This window comes from Nasonia vitripennis, assembly GCF_009193385.2.
Source record: "Nasonia vitripennis strain AsymCx chromosome 3 unlocalized genomic scaffold, Nvit_psr_1.1 chr3_random0005, whole genome shotgun sequence".
Lineage (NCBI taxonomy): Eukaryota > Metazoa > Arthropoda > Insecta > Hymenoptera > Pteromalidae > Nasonia > Nasonia vitripennis.
The window spans coordinates 2,769,050-2,784,743 of record NW_022279624.1 but is presented as its reverse complement, the minus strand read 5'-3'; the positions used below and the strand labels follow the sequence as shown (position 1 = coordinate 2,784,743).

Here is a 15,694-nt window from a genome sequence, read left to right as displayed (position 1 = left end):
GAGTCATTTCCCGCGGCTTTATTGTTTTTTAGATTTTTAATCGCGGCCTCTACTTCTTGGTAGCTCGGTTCCTCCACGTGGGGTTCAGCAATGTGAATTTCGTCCCCTAATTCTTCGCTATTTTCGTTTCATTATGACGTCTTTTTTCAATGAGGAAATGATCAATGTGGTTCTGTGTGGCCCCGTCCGGCGATGTCCACGTTGCCTTGTGTATGTTCTTGTGCTTAAAACACGTAGTTTTGATTATAAGATCTTTTGCCGCAGCGAAATTTATGACCCTAATACCGTTATCATTGCTGGCTTCGTGCAGGCTGTCCTTCCCTATAGTAGGCCTAAACATTAACTCTTTGATTTTTTTGAGCCATTAAGCACAAGAACATACACAAGGCAACGTGGACATCTCCGGACGGGGCCACACAGAACCACATTGATCATTTCCTCATTGAAAAAAGACGTCATACTAATGTTCTTGACGTAAGGGCTTACAGAGGGCAGATAGCGACTCGGACTACTTCCCAGTAGTAGCCAAATTAAGAGCTAGACTAGTAGCGAATCAAAATAGTAAGCGAGCAAACAAGGTAGAAAGCTTCGATATTGAGAAACTACGAGATAGAACAGAGCGAATTAGGTACCAGATAGAAATTAATAACAGGTTTCAGGCATTTGAAGAAGCAAACACATCGCCGGAGGGGAATGACGAACCGAATAGCTTATGGGGGGACATCGAAAAAACGGTAAAAGAGGCCGCGAACAAAGTACTGGGTAAAAAGAAAAAGCCAAAGAGCAAACCATGGTTTGACGAAGAGTGCGAACTCTGGTTTGAAAGGCGCAAAAAGGCTAAATTAAATAGCTTACAAAATAGAAGCGATAGGACCGTAAAAGAGTATTCTAACGTAAGGAAACAGACGAGCGCGATCTACAGAAATAAGAAGCGGGAGTATCAAAAGAATTTTATTAGGTGAATAGAAACTAACAGTAAGGAAAATAACCCCCGCGAAATGTACAGAGGGATTAACGCCATCAGAAAGGGTTTTAGGAGTAGAGCGCAATTGATGAAGGACGAAAACGGGGACCTCGTAACAAATGACAACGAATTACTGTCGCTGTGGAAAAATTATTTCGATAAATTATTAAACGTGCACGAAAATAGCGAAGAATTAGGGGACGAAATTCACATTGCTGAACCCCACGTGGAGGAACCGAGCTACCAAGAAGTAGAGGCCGCGATTAAAAATCTAAAAAACAATAAAGCCGCGGGAAATGACTCTATACCAGCTGAGTTACTCAAATATGGGGGCGTCGAGCTCACTTTCAAAATCTATAAACTAGTATGTGCCATCTGGAAAAATGAAACAATACCCGAAAATTGGAAGGAATCTATCATTATACCGATTTTTAAAAAGGGGGATAAGACAGACTGCAATAACTATAGTGGTATTTCACTTTTAGCAACGTGCTACAAAGTTCTGTCAAACGTAATACAAGCTAGACTCACTCCATTCGCGGAAGATATAGTAGGAGATTATCAGTGCGGATTTCGGCGCAACAGATCGACGAGCGATCAAATGTTTACCATAAGACAGTTGTTAGAGAAAAAGTGGGAATTTTGCGAAACCATACACCAACTATTTATAGATTTTAAAAAGGCGTACGACTCTATTAAGCGAAGCAAAATGTATCAAATTCTAGTACTTCTCGGTGTACCGAAAAAACTCGTGAGATTAATTCAAATATGTCTGAACGGAAGCACGGGAAAGGTCCGAGTAGGCGGTAATGTATCAGAACCCTTCATGATACGCGATGGTTTAAAACAAGGGGATGGGCTCTCTACGGTGCTGTTCAACTTAACGTTAGAGTATGCCGTTAGAAAAATGCAGGTTAGCCAGCTGGGCGCAACGCTTAATGGAACAACGCAGATACTAGGCTACGCAGATGATTTGGATATACTGGGGGATTGTAGGGAAACGGTAGCAAGAAACGCGGAAATCCTCATAAAAGCGGTGGAGTATACAGGGTTAGAAGTGAGTGAATCAAAAACAAAGTACATGATTGTGGATAAGCTAGGCATCTGCAGAGGGGAGGATCTCAGAGTTGGGAATTTTACTTTTGTAAAGGTTAGCGAATTCAGGTATCTGGGTACGACCATAAATGATAGAAACGAGATTAATGTCGAAATAAATAAGAGACTCCATTCGGGTAATGCTTGCTTCTACGCCGTGAGTAATTTACTTAAGTCGAGGCTGTTGTCTAAAAACGTTAAAATAAGAATACACAGGACAATAATACTGCCGGTGGTTCTGTACGGGTGCGAAACGTGGGCTCTCACTAAGCAGGCGGACAACCGTTTTAGGGTATTTGAAAATAAAGTCTTGCGAAAAATATACGGGCCGCAGAAAGATGAGGAAACCGGGGAATGGAGGAAACTACACAATGATGAGTTACAGAATCTGTGCGCGTCACCAAATATTAACAGAATAATAAAATCGCGCAGATTGGGATGGGCAGGGCACGTAGCGAGAATGGGAGACGACCGTACCTACCTAGACGTAGATGGGAGGACAACGTAAAAGCGGATCTAGTAGAAATAGGACGGGTGGGTGTCGATCGGAGAGGTGCATCTTGGGTGGGGTTGACACAAGATAGGGCAGCGTGGAAGGCCTGTTCCGATCGCAGGTGAGTTCACCGTTCTAGAGGTGATAACCCCCATACCTCTCTAGAACAAAGTATGAGAGCTTTCCGACTTTGACGAGGACAGTGTCAACTCGTCGTCAGACACACTACGGTTTCATTCCCGCATCCTAACGCCCCCCTGCAAGGCAGCGCGCCTTCGCTGGCATCGTTACCGCGTAAGACCAGGTGACGAATCATTCGACACATCCCCTTTCGGGGCAGTTGTCATCGCTCCCGCATCCTCCTCGGCAGCAGGATTTTTGCCCATTTTTGTAATGTGTTATGAAAGAGATAGATTGAGAGATAAGAGATAATGTGAAGTGTTTTTGTTGTTGTGGTGCTTGCGTAATGTTTCTAGATGAATGCGTTCGACAGTGTGGGCTCATCACACCCACGCCTGTTCCTATCGGCTGTCCGGGGCTGCTTATTCAATTTATTCGCAGTTAACCTCTTTCTCAGGGGCTGTTCCTCTATCCGCAACCTAAGGACGCGCTGTGTAGTGGTGATAGGCACCCACCCGTCCGATCTGGACGACAACGCCCAAGACCCGCTTAGGGTAGCGGCATTGTAACAGCGTAAATTCCGTATAGTGTATCTAATTTGATCAATCATTTGGGTCAAGTGTTTCATTCTTTCCTTGATTGTAAAATCTTTGTTTCGCCTTAGATAATCGTAGTATAAACCTGAAAAAATTTCTTAAGGTTAATATAATTTTAAGGATAATATCAAATTATTATGCAATAAAATACTTACTCATCATAAGTCGCGATAAATTGTGCTCTACAAATTTAACAGGGGACCTATTAGGAATATTATTGGTCACATTGACGAGACTAAATGCTCTATTAGCCTGCTGTTTACTGCCACCCCAAAGGTGCTTAGTAAGAGTACATATAAAATAGGATTGTGACTCTCCTTGTAAAAATTTCCATGCTTTCTTGTCTATGCTGATATTTTCACCAAGGTATATCTAAGGATTGATAGTGAAATAAATAAATAAATATGAGTATAATTATTCAAAGTATTTCCGTGCACTGTTGAAAAAAATACATATTTTTTGTATCTTTAGTACGTACAAAAGATGCATACAAAAAATATGATACGAATTTTTTGTATCTTTAGTACGTACCAAAGATGCGTGCAAAAATATGCATTTATTTTCAACAGGGTGATGAACCATAATATTTACATGGCTTTCCGAGTGAAAATTAAAAGTACATCACTTAAGATGAATTTAACTTGAAATATTGTTCTATTATTATAAAAGAAATGTCCAAGCAAAAGATTAGGTCTTTATGAATATTAGTTCCCGAACAAGAGCAACAACCAAATTAGAAAAATAGGCATCGTAATCAAAACCTCTTGAAACTTTTAAAAGTAAAAATACTTTTTAAATAATTGGTAAAAGAGAGAAAAGTTACAACTTTCTGCATAAAAATATACAACAAAATTTGTTTTTTATTTGAAAAAAAATAATAAATAAAATTGTTCTCTGGCTTTCTCATAATAATTAATTGCATTCTAAAAGAAATTCATTAGGCCTCGAGTACAAACGTTGTGGATCTAAAAAAAAAAATATTTATAAATAATATGCAATAGAGTTTTATAATATCAGAATGTAAGAAATTTATTGCGGGTTATTCTTGTTATTCAAACTTTTTAAGCTTAATAATCAAAAATTTTAAATAAAATAAATTACCATTCTGTTCATTTTCATCTGCTCCATTCACTTCAACTTCATTATTATTATCGTTATCATTGACTGCTCCTACTACTCTGTTCCTATTTCTATCATGGTTATTTTCATTTTCTCCATTTGCGATCATTGTATCATTATTTGGAGCATTCCTATTTCTGATCTCTGCATGGACATGTTGTTCATTTCTATTATTTACATTATTAATCTCATTATTTACATTACTATTTTCTAAACTCTCAAGCACATGTTCATTTCTGTTATTCGCATTATGTGTCGTCTCATTCATATTTTCATCTTCCAAATGCACATGCACAGGTGATAAAGCTGGAGATATCTCTGGACTATGAAATGAATTGCATCTGCAATTGCGGCTTCTAAACAACGATGAAGAATTTGATACAGGTGTTCTTGGATTAGATGCATCAGAATTATTAGAAGATTCTGGGGACAATGAAACTTGCTCATTATCCTGTTTATCTTCCTGCATGTAATATAAATATTGTTAGGAATTTTTTGGCACAACAAAATATTTACATCATTTAAAAAAAAGAAAACACACTTGATTGCGATTTGGACTGCAAGATTTGCTCTTGAATGAGGTTTTCCAAATTTACACGTAAACTTTTAAGCAGACTCTCATTGCGACTATCAAGACACTTTGTTTTAACTATAAGATTACTTTTGCTCTTTGCCAACTTTTCCTGTGTATCATTCTGACTTGATTTCTTTCCTTCAAAGCTTCTTTCATTTTAGCTGCATGAATTTTTGTTTTCTAAAAGTAAAAAAAACATATTTGATCTAAATAATGTGTTTATTTTATATATAATTCTATAGTTTCGGTACTTTTTCGTTTGATAGATAAAATTTTTGCGAATGAATTTCATATACTTAATCAATTATAATTCTCTTATATCATACCATAATTATATAACTTTCGATAATCACGATATTTTAAAGAAAAGTTCGACATTTAGTTTCCGAGTAATAATAGTTAAGTTAGTTCGCAGAACGCGTCTAAAATCACTAGTAATCAAAAATACGAAATGGTAAAAAATAAACAGAAAAAATAAGCCTAGGTAGAATAAAATCCATTTAATGAAAGCTAAGATCTAAGCGATACAGTTTTCAGTTATACAGATCATAAAGGATAAGAAATAAAATTTAAAAGCTTAATATCTTTGAAACTAACTGGTTTCATAAACAGACCAAAGAAAGGGACCAAGGTGCTATATAATGCTAACTTAATCTAAAATTTGAACTTGATTATTGCTTTTTGCGTCCTCCTAGGGGAAGCTTTATAATAGTAAAATTTTGAGTTTCGTCAAAACTTCTAGAAAATACTTTTTGGTGTGTTAGAAGTTCAAATCAAGTGTTTTTAGAAAATATCCGTATGGATGTGTGTGTGTGTATACCGTAATATTTCTGGAACTACTCCGTTAGTATCAATAAAATTTGACATGCATATCTATTTTTGGATTCTTAATTCGGGAAAAACAGTTATTTATTATTTTCTCAATTATTTTTTTTATAGCCATTTTTTGATTTTTGAAAAACACTATTTAGCGTTTTAGGTTTTTATAGACCGCTGTGTTTGGCAGATAAAATGAAAAAGGTGTTTTTTTTTTTAAATTCATATCTCTGAAACTAAACACCATAACCCCACGAAAAAAATCATGTCAATGGGTCACGTGTCAAACTATATCCCATTAAAATTAAAGTGATTTGACCACTTATTTCTTCAATAATATATCAAAAACTGGACAAAATGAGTTTTTTTGTGCCTCGATTACGGACGTAAAAAGGCCTTATTGTACTTGAGATTTTGGGATAAAGTAGATATTTTATGTATTTTGGCTAAGTTCATTGCGCAGCTTTCAAACCTCTATGGTTCTTAAGTTATCAAGGTTTCAATTTTTGTATATATATATATATATATATATATATATATATCTTCCTATATTATATAGTCATTTTGGCAAGACTCCCCCCCACCACCCCTCCACCACCCCCCCACTACCCCCCCACCACCCCCCCACCTTGGCCCCCCCACCAAAACACGTAAAATTCTTTCATTTTTCTGTTATTTTCGAAAATCTCAAAAACCCCCCCACCACCCCCCCACCGCCCCCCCATCGCCCCCCCACCATCCCCCCATCGCCCCCCCACCACCCCCCACCAAATAACATGACTGCTCTCTGCGTTATCGGGCTTGAGACCGTCATACTTTCACAACGCTATTGCGTAGTAAAATAAGGCCGCATTAACAGTCCAATTAAATACAAATTTATAACATATTATGATAGATTTAAATTGGATAATATTAAATAGAATTAAGGTTTAGGTTAAGGTAAGAAGTATCAGTTCCAAGAGAACCAGATATTGAAGATCTCTAATTTTATTTAAGTTATAAGATTAAAGTTAATTATTAATAACGTGTAAATAAGTTAGGGAATAATTGAGTTCAAAGAACTCAAAGAACCATCAGAAAGTATAATCATTATAGATGATTCACTGATTGAATAAACAACAAAATGGACAAGATAAGCGAAATCAAAGACCTCGATGAATTTTCAGGTAATATGAGTAGTCAGACAGAACTAGAGAGACAGAATAAAGAGACAGTTTTCCAAATAATTTAATTTTCAGGATCACCTCACGTCTCCCAATGGCGCGCAACTCGAAAAGTCTATCATTTTATAGATGCCTTTTGCGGCACAAAGATTTAAACATTAAGAACATTAAAAAAAATTAAAATTAATTTAAAAAAATATATATATATAAATTCAAATGATGAATTTCAAGCGTCAGAAAACTTCAAAAACTAGCTAAAACTATTTTAAATGCCATTAATAGTAGAAGTTCAATGTTAAACAATACTTTTACTTCCAGTAACAGGTTTTCTTATACAATAAGATCGATCATTTTCAACCATCCAGAACATAATTATCAGTTCATGAAAATAAAATTTTGAAGATAAAATCACACAGAAACTACAATAGGGGGTTGGCGAGCGAAGCGAGCAGGGGGGCGGAGCCCCACTAGTATATATATATATATATATATATATATATATATATATATATATATATGGGTGGTTCTCTGTGAAATCGAAGATATGAAAATTAAAAATACAAAATTTCAACTAATTGAACATAGGAAAATACCTCTTTTAAGCTTTTTACTTCATGAATTACTTGAGTATTTTCATTTTCATCTGAATCAGTTGTTGTTGCGTATTTTTTATTAGAAATATGCTTTCGTTTACCAAATTCCAATTCTTGTTCAATACTTTCTCTAGTTTCTAAATTTTTTAACAAAGTAATTTATGAAATGTAAATATATTTTTAATTTATAAGCTCGTGTTAAAAGAAGTTGATAGAAGTCGATAAAATTTGTTGAGTACAATTGTAATTTTTTATAAAAAGTTTTAATAACATGTATCGACCTCTAAATTGATAAAAAATGTAATCGTCTTAACTGGTGAATATTAATTGTCTCTTATTTATTTCTATCAGCACTTTATAGCAAATAATATATAAATAATATAAATTTTGTAAATATATTATATAACTTACCATTCAAATACATAATGAAGGCGGAGTAAAAGGCGTGTGGATGGCCGCATTCATCATCAGGCCTACTGCATGCATCACCTTTATCGCCATAATAATACCACTTCACATAATATTTATCTTTCTGATCAAAATCTGTGCAGTTTTTTGGCTTAAAAGCTTTTTGATTCTTCTCAACAGTTATCAGATTGATTGTCACTATTTTTCTGACATTGTCTTTCAAGAAATTGACAAGTGCATATTTTATTTGCTTCTTATCAACATGCAAATTGTTAGACGGCAGCATAGATGATGATGGCTTGGGATCATCCATTTTTTGATTTTATTATTTTTGATTTTATTATTAATTTACTCAACAGTATTTTTATCTCGACCTTAAAGGCCCGCGCGCTGTTGCATCGAGCACTATGAAATTGCTCTCTACTTATTTCCACTGTTTCTGTTGCCGGATCAATTCCGAACTGTATAGAAACGGAAAAGCAAACAATAAAATAAAGTGGTGTATAAAATTATAATGGCAGATAATGTTATTGTTTTACATCTTGCTATTTAATACTGATCACAGACAGCTATTTACAAATAGTATCATTTATACATGTGTGATATAACGTTTCGTTTCATTGATATATATATATCTATGAAACGAAACGTTATATCACACATGTATAAATGATACTATTTGTAAATAGCTGTCTGTGATCAGTATTAAATAGCAAGATGTAAAACAATAACATTATCTGCCATTATAATTTTATACACCACTTTATTTTATTGTTTGCTTTTCCGTTTCTATACAGTTCGGAATTGATCCGGCAACAGAAACATACACACACAGATATATATATATATATATATATATGTGTGTGTATGTGTGTGTGTGTATGCACGGTAGCAAACTTACAGATGTAAACAGTAAATTTGCTAACCTTAAGGGATCAAGCCCATTTGATGTAATTTGAAAAAAAAATTTCTATTGAAAATATATAAAATATACACCATTTTTATCGAAAAAAAAACATGTATATACCTTGTAAAATCATTGACCAAAATGCATGACATTTCACTATATAAATAAGTGTTTTTAGTCACTTGCCACGGCTTTTTGAAAGATCCGGACCGTCTTCTTTACTCTATCCGGGCTTAAAATGTACCTTAAACATGCCCCCTCGGACCGATCGAGAGACATTGCTAAAAAATATGAATTAAATATAGTTAGCAACAAAATTTGTTATCTAAAAAATATAAATTAAACATTGCTAGCAGCAGCAGATAGCAGCTAAATAAGAAGAATATCTTTTTGTTTTTTTGCAGGATTTAACCCAGGCTTGACCCCTTAAATGTCATACGAGCAGAATTAAATTAAAATTGAAATTGAAAACGGAATGTCAGAAGAAAGAAAAAAATATTTGTTTAGTGAAGCACCTTTTACTAGTTATGCAAACAGGAAAATGAGATCTACAATAAAAAATAAAGTGGCTTGTATAATAAAGTTATACACCCTGTTGAAAATTAATACATATTTTTTGTATGTATCTTTAGTACATAATAAAAATATATATTTATTTTCAATAGGGGCAAAAACATTAAGCAAATTAAACTTCATAAAAATAAGATTAATTTTTGAATGTAAATATAATAATTATAATTTTAATAAATGTTTCAGTTTGGACATAAGGATGATGTTTCTCTGGCCGAACATAATGATGCGTTGTAAGATAAAGATCTACAACTTGATGTTCAGGAGGATATATATTTGGAAACGAAAGTCACTTATGAACCATAGTCGTCACCAAAGATGTCAGTTCCAGTAAGTTTGTACAATCTGAATAATTATTTAACAAAAGTTTTATTCATATTTGGATGTTATAATGTAATAAAAAATGTGAAAAAATTGCTTAAAATATTATCAGCATTCAGCTAAAGCCGTTGCTACATTATAATACAAAAATATGAAAAAATTTCTTGAAACATTATTAGCATTCAGGTTGTACCGTCGCTACGTCCTTAGTCAAAATAAGCATACATTTTATATTTCTTGACTATTCATGATATTTACTTTTCTAAAGAAGCTGCATAATTTAACGTACACCAAATATTGATTACGCATTATTATTAAATGATTCTGTTCGTCATAATTATTGAAAAATCTTCCATACAAGAGCTGATTTAGTTTCTAAAAAAATTTTTATCATGCAAGTGGTATTTCAAGTTTGATCTTTTGAAGCGTACTTTTAAAAATTATAAAGTATAAATAACCTAATTTTTACAGGTTTCTGATAATTACAATAGGACTGATAATGAATTGGAATATTCAAGTGATGAAGAACTATTGAGAGTTTTAGAAGAAAATGATAGAGATCCTGACAGTATTAATAAATTTATTAATGAATCTTCATTTTTCGAATCTGTTGAATTGACTGTTACACGTTCTCCAGCAGAATTACTGTTGATGGCTTTAAAATATGCAGTGTCTAATACATTATCAATTACAGGAATATTAAACCTATTAAAAATGATTAATAACATTTGTGGTAAAAATATTATACCAGAATCGAAATACCGATTTGATCAAATATGTAACAACGAAAATACTGTCACTCTTCACGCAGTGTGTCCTACTTGTTCACAATATATAGGTACGTTTGAAGATTTGAATAGTTCTGTTAAATGTCAAAAGTGCGATACTTCAATAGACGTTTCGAATCTTTCAAGTCCCTGTTACTTTGCAATAATTAATCCATCAAACACCATACGCGATTATATAGAAATTCACGAAAATTATTACGATTATGTGGTCTCTGAAAGAGTTCATGAAACTAACGTAATAAAAGATATTTATGATGGATGGGTGGAATGTTATAAGCAATTTTTAAATAAGTTGAATTATACTGATCGACGTGCTTACGTAACGGCAATATTTAATACGGACGGTGCACCAGTTTTTGAATCTTCTACGGTATCTATCTGGCCCATATAGTTAATGCCTAATGAAATTCCAATTCAAGATAGATTTAAAAGTACAATCGTTACTGGCTTATGGTTTGGTTAAAACAAACCTGAAATGACAGTGTTTTGGATGCATTTGTTGAAACTATGAATACTTTATCGACAATAGGTATACCAACTAAAATTAAAATCAACATCATCAAATTAAATTGTTTCCATTGATTGCATGTGTTGATACTGTTGCTCGCGCACCTATGAATAGCACTACACTTTTCAATGGAAAATATGGCTGTGACTGGTGTGTGCATCCAGGTCAATATTATGGTGGATCCATGAGATATCCATTTATCATTCCTTTTCCTGAAGAAAGAAGTAAAGAATCAATGATAGAGCATGCAAGAGAAGCAGTACGTATGCAAACTCGTGTTTTTGGAGTTATAAATGCATCACCTCTTTTAAACTTAAGAAATTTTGATCTAATAGAAGGATTTACTCCTGATTATATGCACTGCTTTTTAGCTTGTGTAGCAGCTCAATTTACAGAAAGCATACTCAAATATTTAACAGTAACATAGAATATATGAATGAACTATTAATTTCAATTAAAGCACCGTATGGCATTGGAAGATTATCGAGACCATTGTCACAGCGTAGCAAGTGGAAGGCAAGAGAATGGGAAAATTGGCTTCTATTTTACAGCCTACCCGTTTTAAATACAGTATTAACGAATAAAAAAATTATACAACATTGGGCTTTGTTAGTTGAATCGCTGTGGATATGTTTGGCAACGGACATAAAATATTCTGAATTAAATCGGGAATCGAAATGCTGTATAAATTTGTTTCAGAAGTTGAAGATATTTATTCATTGACTGCAATGAATTATAATGTTCATCAGCTGCTTCACATTGTCAAAAGCGTTCATAATTGGGGATCATTATGGGCACACTCCACGTTCCCTTTCGAAGCAGCTAATCACAAGTTGTTAACAGCTATACATTCAGCTAAAGGTGTAGTTTTACAAATTATAAGGTATACAAGCATTGAACGAACAGTACAAACATTGGAAAAAAAGGTATATCCACATTGTTCTACACTCGTACAAAAGTTATGCCAACAGATGAGTTCCTCGTTAACTCGAAAAATTGTAAAAACATCTTCTGTTACGTATTTTGGGAGTGGAAAAATCATATCAATAAATATGTGCGTACTTTTTGATGTACATGTTTTCGAAAATTGTAATAAATGGTTGCTTATTTGCTACATCAAAAAAAAAAAAACGTTCTTGTAACTATTATGCTCAGTTATCTGATGGAACTTTTATTAAAATACTGCATTTTTTATTTAATAATGATAACAAAGTAGAATCAACTGTGTGCAAAATCGTTAAAACGCAGCCCAACAGATTTGCTAGTGTAATAAAAGAGGTTTCACATTTATCCGAACCAATTTGCATATCTACGAATCAGATTTCAAAACCTTGTGTTTTTATTACAACAAAAGATGTCATGTATATAACTCCTTTGCCAAATGTAATTTATACTAAATAATATGCAATTACAAATTTGTATAAATATATATTTTTGTATAAAACCAAATTATATTTTTTACCTTACCTTTACCTTTTTCCATAATTTTAATATCAGTACGTAAATAAATGCACTAATTTAAACGAAAATACTTAATATTGAACATTTTTTAGTAACAAAAACTTGAGTATATCACGTGATAATCAGGTGATTATTTTGTCGATAACTTCATGTGATTATCGCGTGATTACCACGTGATTTTTCAGTAGGGATATAGCGCGGGGAGGAGCCTAGCTTGGACTACTGCAAACTCCGGTAGAATCTGCCTGAGTCCACCGCTAAATCGGTTGTGGTCGTTCAAGGCTAATACCACAGAAAAATGTACGGCTATTCTAACTCTACATTTCTCTCAGTGTGCTTATAAGATGACGGACGAAGTGTCATTTTGGTTAGTGGGGTGTCAATAAGCCTCTGATTTGCCGACTCAGGTTGCTAAAATATTGCGGAAATTAATAGTGAACATTGCCATCTTATCGAATTATCGCTTCAGCAAGTTACAGGATACATAATAAGTTACAGGAAAATTGTTGTGAAATGAAATTGATAAATTTATGAAGATAGAATAATTTTTTTCCAAAACATGTTCCAGCAAAAAGATTTTTGGACGGTCTTCTTTATATTAAAACTTATGTAGTCATAATTTGGCCTCAAACATATTATGTAGTTTCAAAAAAGACGTCTAAATAACTAGATAATTGTTAGAGCAAATTTCTGTTAGAATAAGTAAAACCATTGACCGGGGCACAGAAGACCAGAGCTCACAAAGTATACGCGTTACGCGTGCATCCTATAGGTATACGCGCGCACACACGCAAACTCGGCATGGCTTGTTTTAGCCTTCCACCATACAAAGTACAGAGAAGGAGAGAGCAAGGGAAAAAGCGAGAGAGCGAGCGAGATAGAAAGAGCGCGTGGCGCAAGAGATGGTACAGGAGGGGACTCCGGAGTCGAGACGAGAAGGCGCGCAGTGCACGCGCAGCCGCCGGGACGCGCGCATCCGTTTCCAACGTTGCTTACCGGCTCTCTCCCTTTCTCGTGCTCTCTACTATACAGCTCTCTGTCTTTCTCGTCTGCTTCAAGCCGCGCGGCGCGGCAGACTGCAGAGCTCCGGGCGCGCGCGCCGCTCGGAGAGAAGCCCGCGAAATCCGCTCTCGGATATGCACAATTTGCGCGAGTTTATTATACGCGCTCTGCCAGTCCTCTGCTCTGGTATAACGACGCTCCGCGAGTGCAGCATACAACCCGCGCATGTTTTCTAAAAATCGCGCCGTGCGATATCAACTTGCTATTTTACACCAGTGTTAAAATTTGCCACTTTATGCGTCGTTCGCAAAACAGACACACAGACTTGTTGCCTCAACTCATTTCTGGTTTCTCGTCTGCTAATTTTGTTCTTTTGTTTTTTCTCTTGACAACCAGAAAGTAGCTGTGTACGTGTTAGTGATATTTACCTTGACTTATAGTTATATCATTGATGAAGTACTGCTGCAATGACAAAGTTACGGTGTTCAAAAGATCGTCGCTTGTTGAGAAACTGTTCTACGCGTGAGAAATGAAATATCGACAATTGGGATGTTGAGATCAATGAAAAATGATGATAAGACCATACCAGTATCGTAGTGCGTAACTTTGTGTTATAATGATCGTAAAGTGTATGCAGAGTTTGTGTAAGTTGATTATGATGGGCCTCGTTCTTCATGCAAACTAAAGGAAAACAACCGTCAAAATAGTCTGGTAGGCATCAGAATCCATAATTCAATTAGGTGTTTCATTTTGTTGATGAGTTTAATTTCACTTTGAATCGCTATTCTTTTCATTTGACGTCACTGCTTTAGTTTCTTATTGGCCTCGTGTAGCTCTTTTTGTTTTTATTTGTATTATGCGTAGAATATACAAACTTACCCTATTTATAATATAATATCACAATTTCACATTTTACTCGACAGTTTAAGTACTAATGAACGTACGCGAACGACAAACGAGCGATTTTCATTTCTCAAATTGAGCTGCACAAGTATAGCGGCAGCGGAACGTCTCTTGCATTGTCTGCCGATGGAGTTTCCTGTCAAGCATACGCTTTCAGGCTACATTGGCGCGCTGTTTATATCGCCAGCAACTCCAAAAGTAACGTCTTTTGAATTCACATCGCCAATTAGACGAGTAATTAATCGTCGACTGACTATACTGTACGCGCTGCTTTGGTCCGGACGGAAGAAGATGCACCGCCGCCGCAGCAACAAGGAGTGAATGAGCCAAGGAGAAAAGGAGAAGAGGATTGCATGAAAGAAACGGAGAAACGCGATTAAAATGAGAGAGCATGAGACCGTTTGAGTGTACGACTATATTTACTGCCCCGTCGAGGAGGAAGGAGAAGAGAGATAAAAAGGGAAAACGCGGATGGATTGAACAGTCTTACCGCATGTGGAGGAGCGCGCGCTGCGCGACGATGTCTTTTACTCTAATTTCAGTTTAGAATAGTCCGATTTTGTATATACTGTGGCTTATGTTGCTGACTGCGGCAGACTCTACCGGCGACGCTGTTGATATTGTTATTTCTTTCAGTGGAACGGAACATACGCAGGAATAGGCGGAACGTGTCAACCATAGTTTCTAGTTTTTTTTACTTAAAATCTACTTGTTTTTTTTTGTTTTTAAAGTAGTGAATCACGGAGCTAAACGCATTGAAATTCTTTGTTGCCGTACATTTATAGCATGTAAATTATAGTGATAAATGCATGAAAATCCCGATACATTGCGGAATGGAATTTCGCTAAGATTTTCCTAGATAGTTTCTGTCACCCTAAAATTAAAGTCATTACTCGTTATTAATTCAATCCTTCAGGCCGTTAAACGAGAGCTATAGATAAGTTAAATAAAAAATTTGATTAAATGCATAAAGTCTCTTCATTCCGTGTATTTTTATGACTCTCACTTTCTATATAATTCTACACAAAATAAGCTCAAAGTTCAGAATATTTCCAATTAATCCAAGTTTCAAAATGTAAAAATGCCACATTTTATTCCAGAAGATGCAACTAATTGAAGATAATGTCAAAATTTTACACGTAAATGGGTGTATGAACAAATCGTGCGATACTATAAGTAAAATTTGTTGTTAGCAGTAAATATTGAAGAAAATAAAAAGACTGTGCTTTTTTGAAGATTCAGACTTAAATTAGCTGTAGCTTGCGTTGAACAATGTTTTTTCATTATTAAGTA

The 15,694-nt window shown here is 34.8% G+C and overlaps 3 protein-coding genes across 3 annotated transcripts in view; 2 read left to right on the top strand and 1 right to left on the bottom strand.

Moving 5' to 3' along the window:
* Positions 1–4,144: 4,144 nt before the first annotated feature.
* On the bottom strand, positions 4,145–8,254 carry LOC116416715 (myb-like protein D). The gene is made up of 5 exons (XM_031925931.1): positions 7,945–8,254; positions 7,564–7,670; positions 5,049–5,141; positions 4,370–4,850; positions 4,145–4,233 (listed from the first exon to the last, which is right to left on the bottom strand). The coding sequence occupies exons 1-5, from the start codon at positions 8,252–8,254 to the stop codon at positions 4,181–4,183; spliced, it is 1,044 nt and encodes a 347-aa protein (XP_031781791.1). The 3' UTR covers positions 4,145–4,180.
* A 1,312-nt stretch (positions 8,255–9,566) lies between these two features.
* On the top strand, positions 9,567–12,431 carry LOC116416701. Its single transcript, XM_031925900.1, has 2 exons — positions 9,567–9,748; positions 10,211–12,431. Exons 1-2 carry the CDS (start codon positions 9,737–9,739, stop codon positions 10,916–10,918), a joined length of 720 nt encoding a protein of 239 aa, XP_031781760.1. The 5' UTR covers positions 9,567–9,736; the 3' UTR covers positions 10,919–12,431.
* Positions 12,432–13,476: 1,045 nt separating this feature from the next.
* Positions 13,477–15,694, top strand: part of LOC100114360 (kinesin-like protein GA13060) — a 228,945-nt gene continuing 226,727 nt past the window's right edge. The window contains exon 1 of the mRNA XM_031925859.2: positions 13,477–14,209. The gene's annotated coding sequence lies outside the window, so the exon portion shown is untranslated. The remainder of the gene's footprint in view (positions 14,210–15,694) is intronic.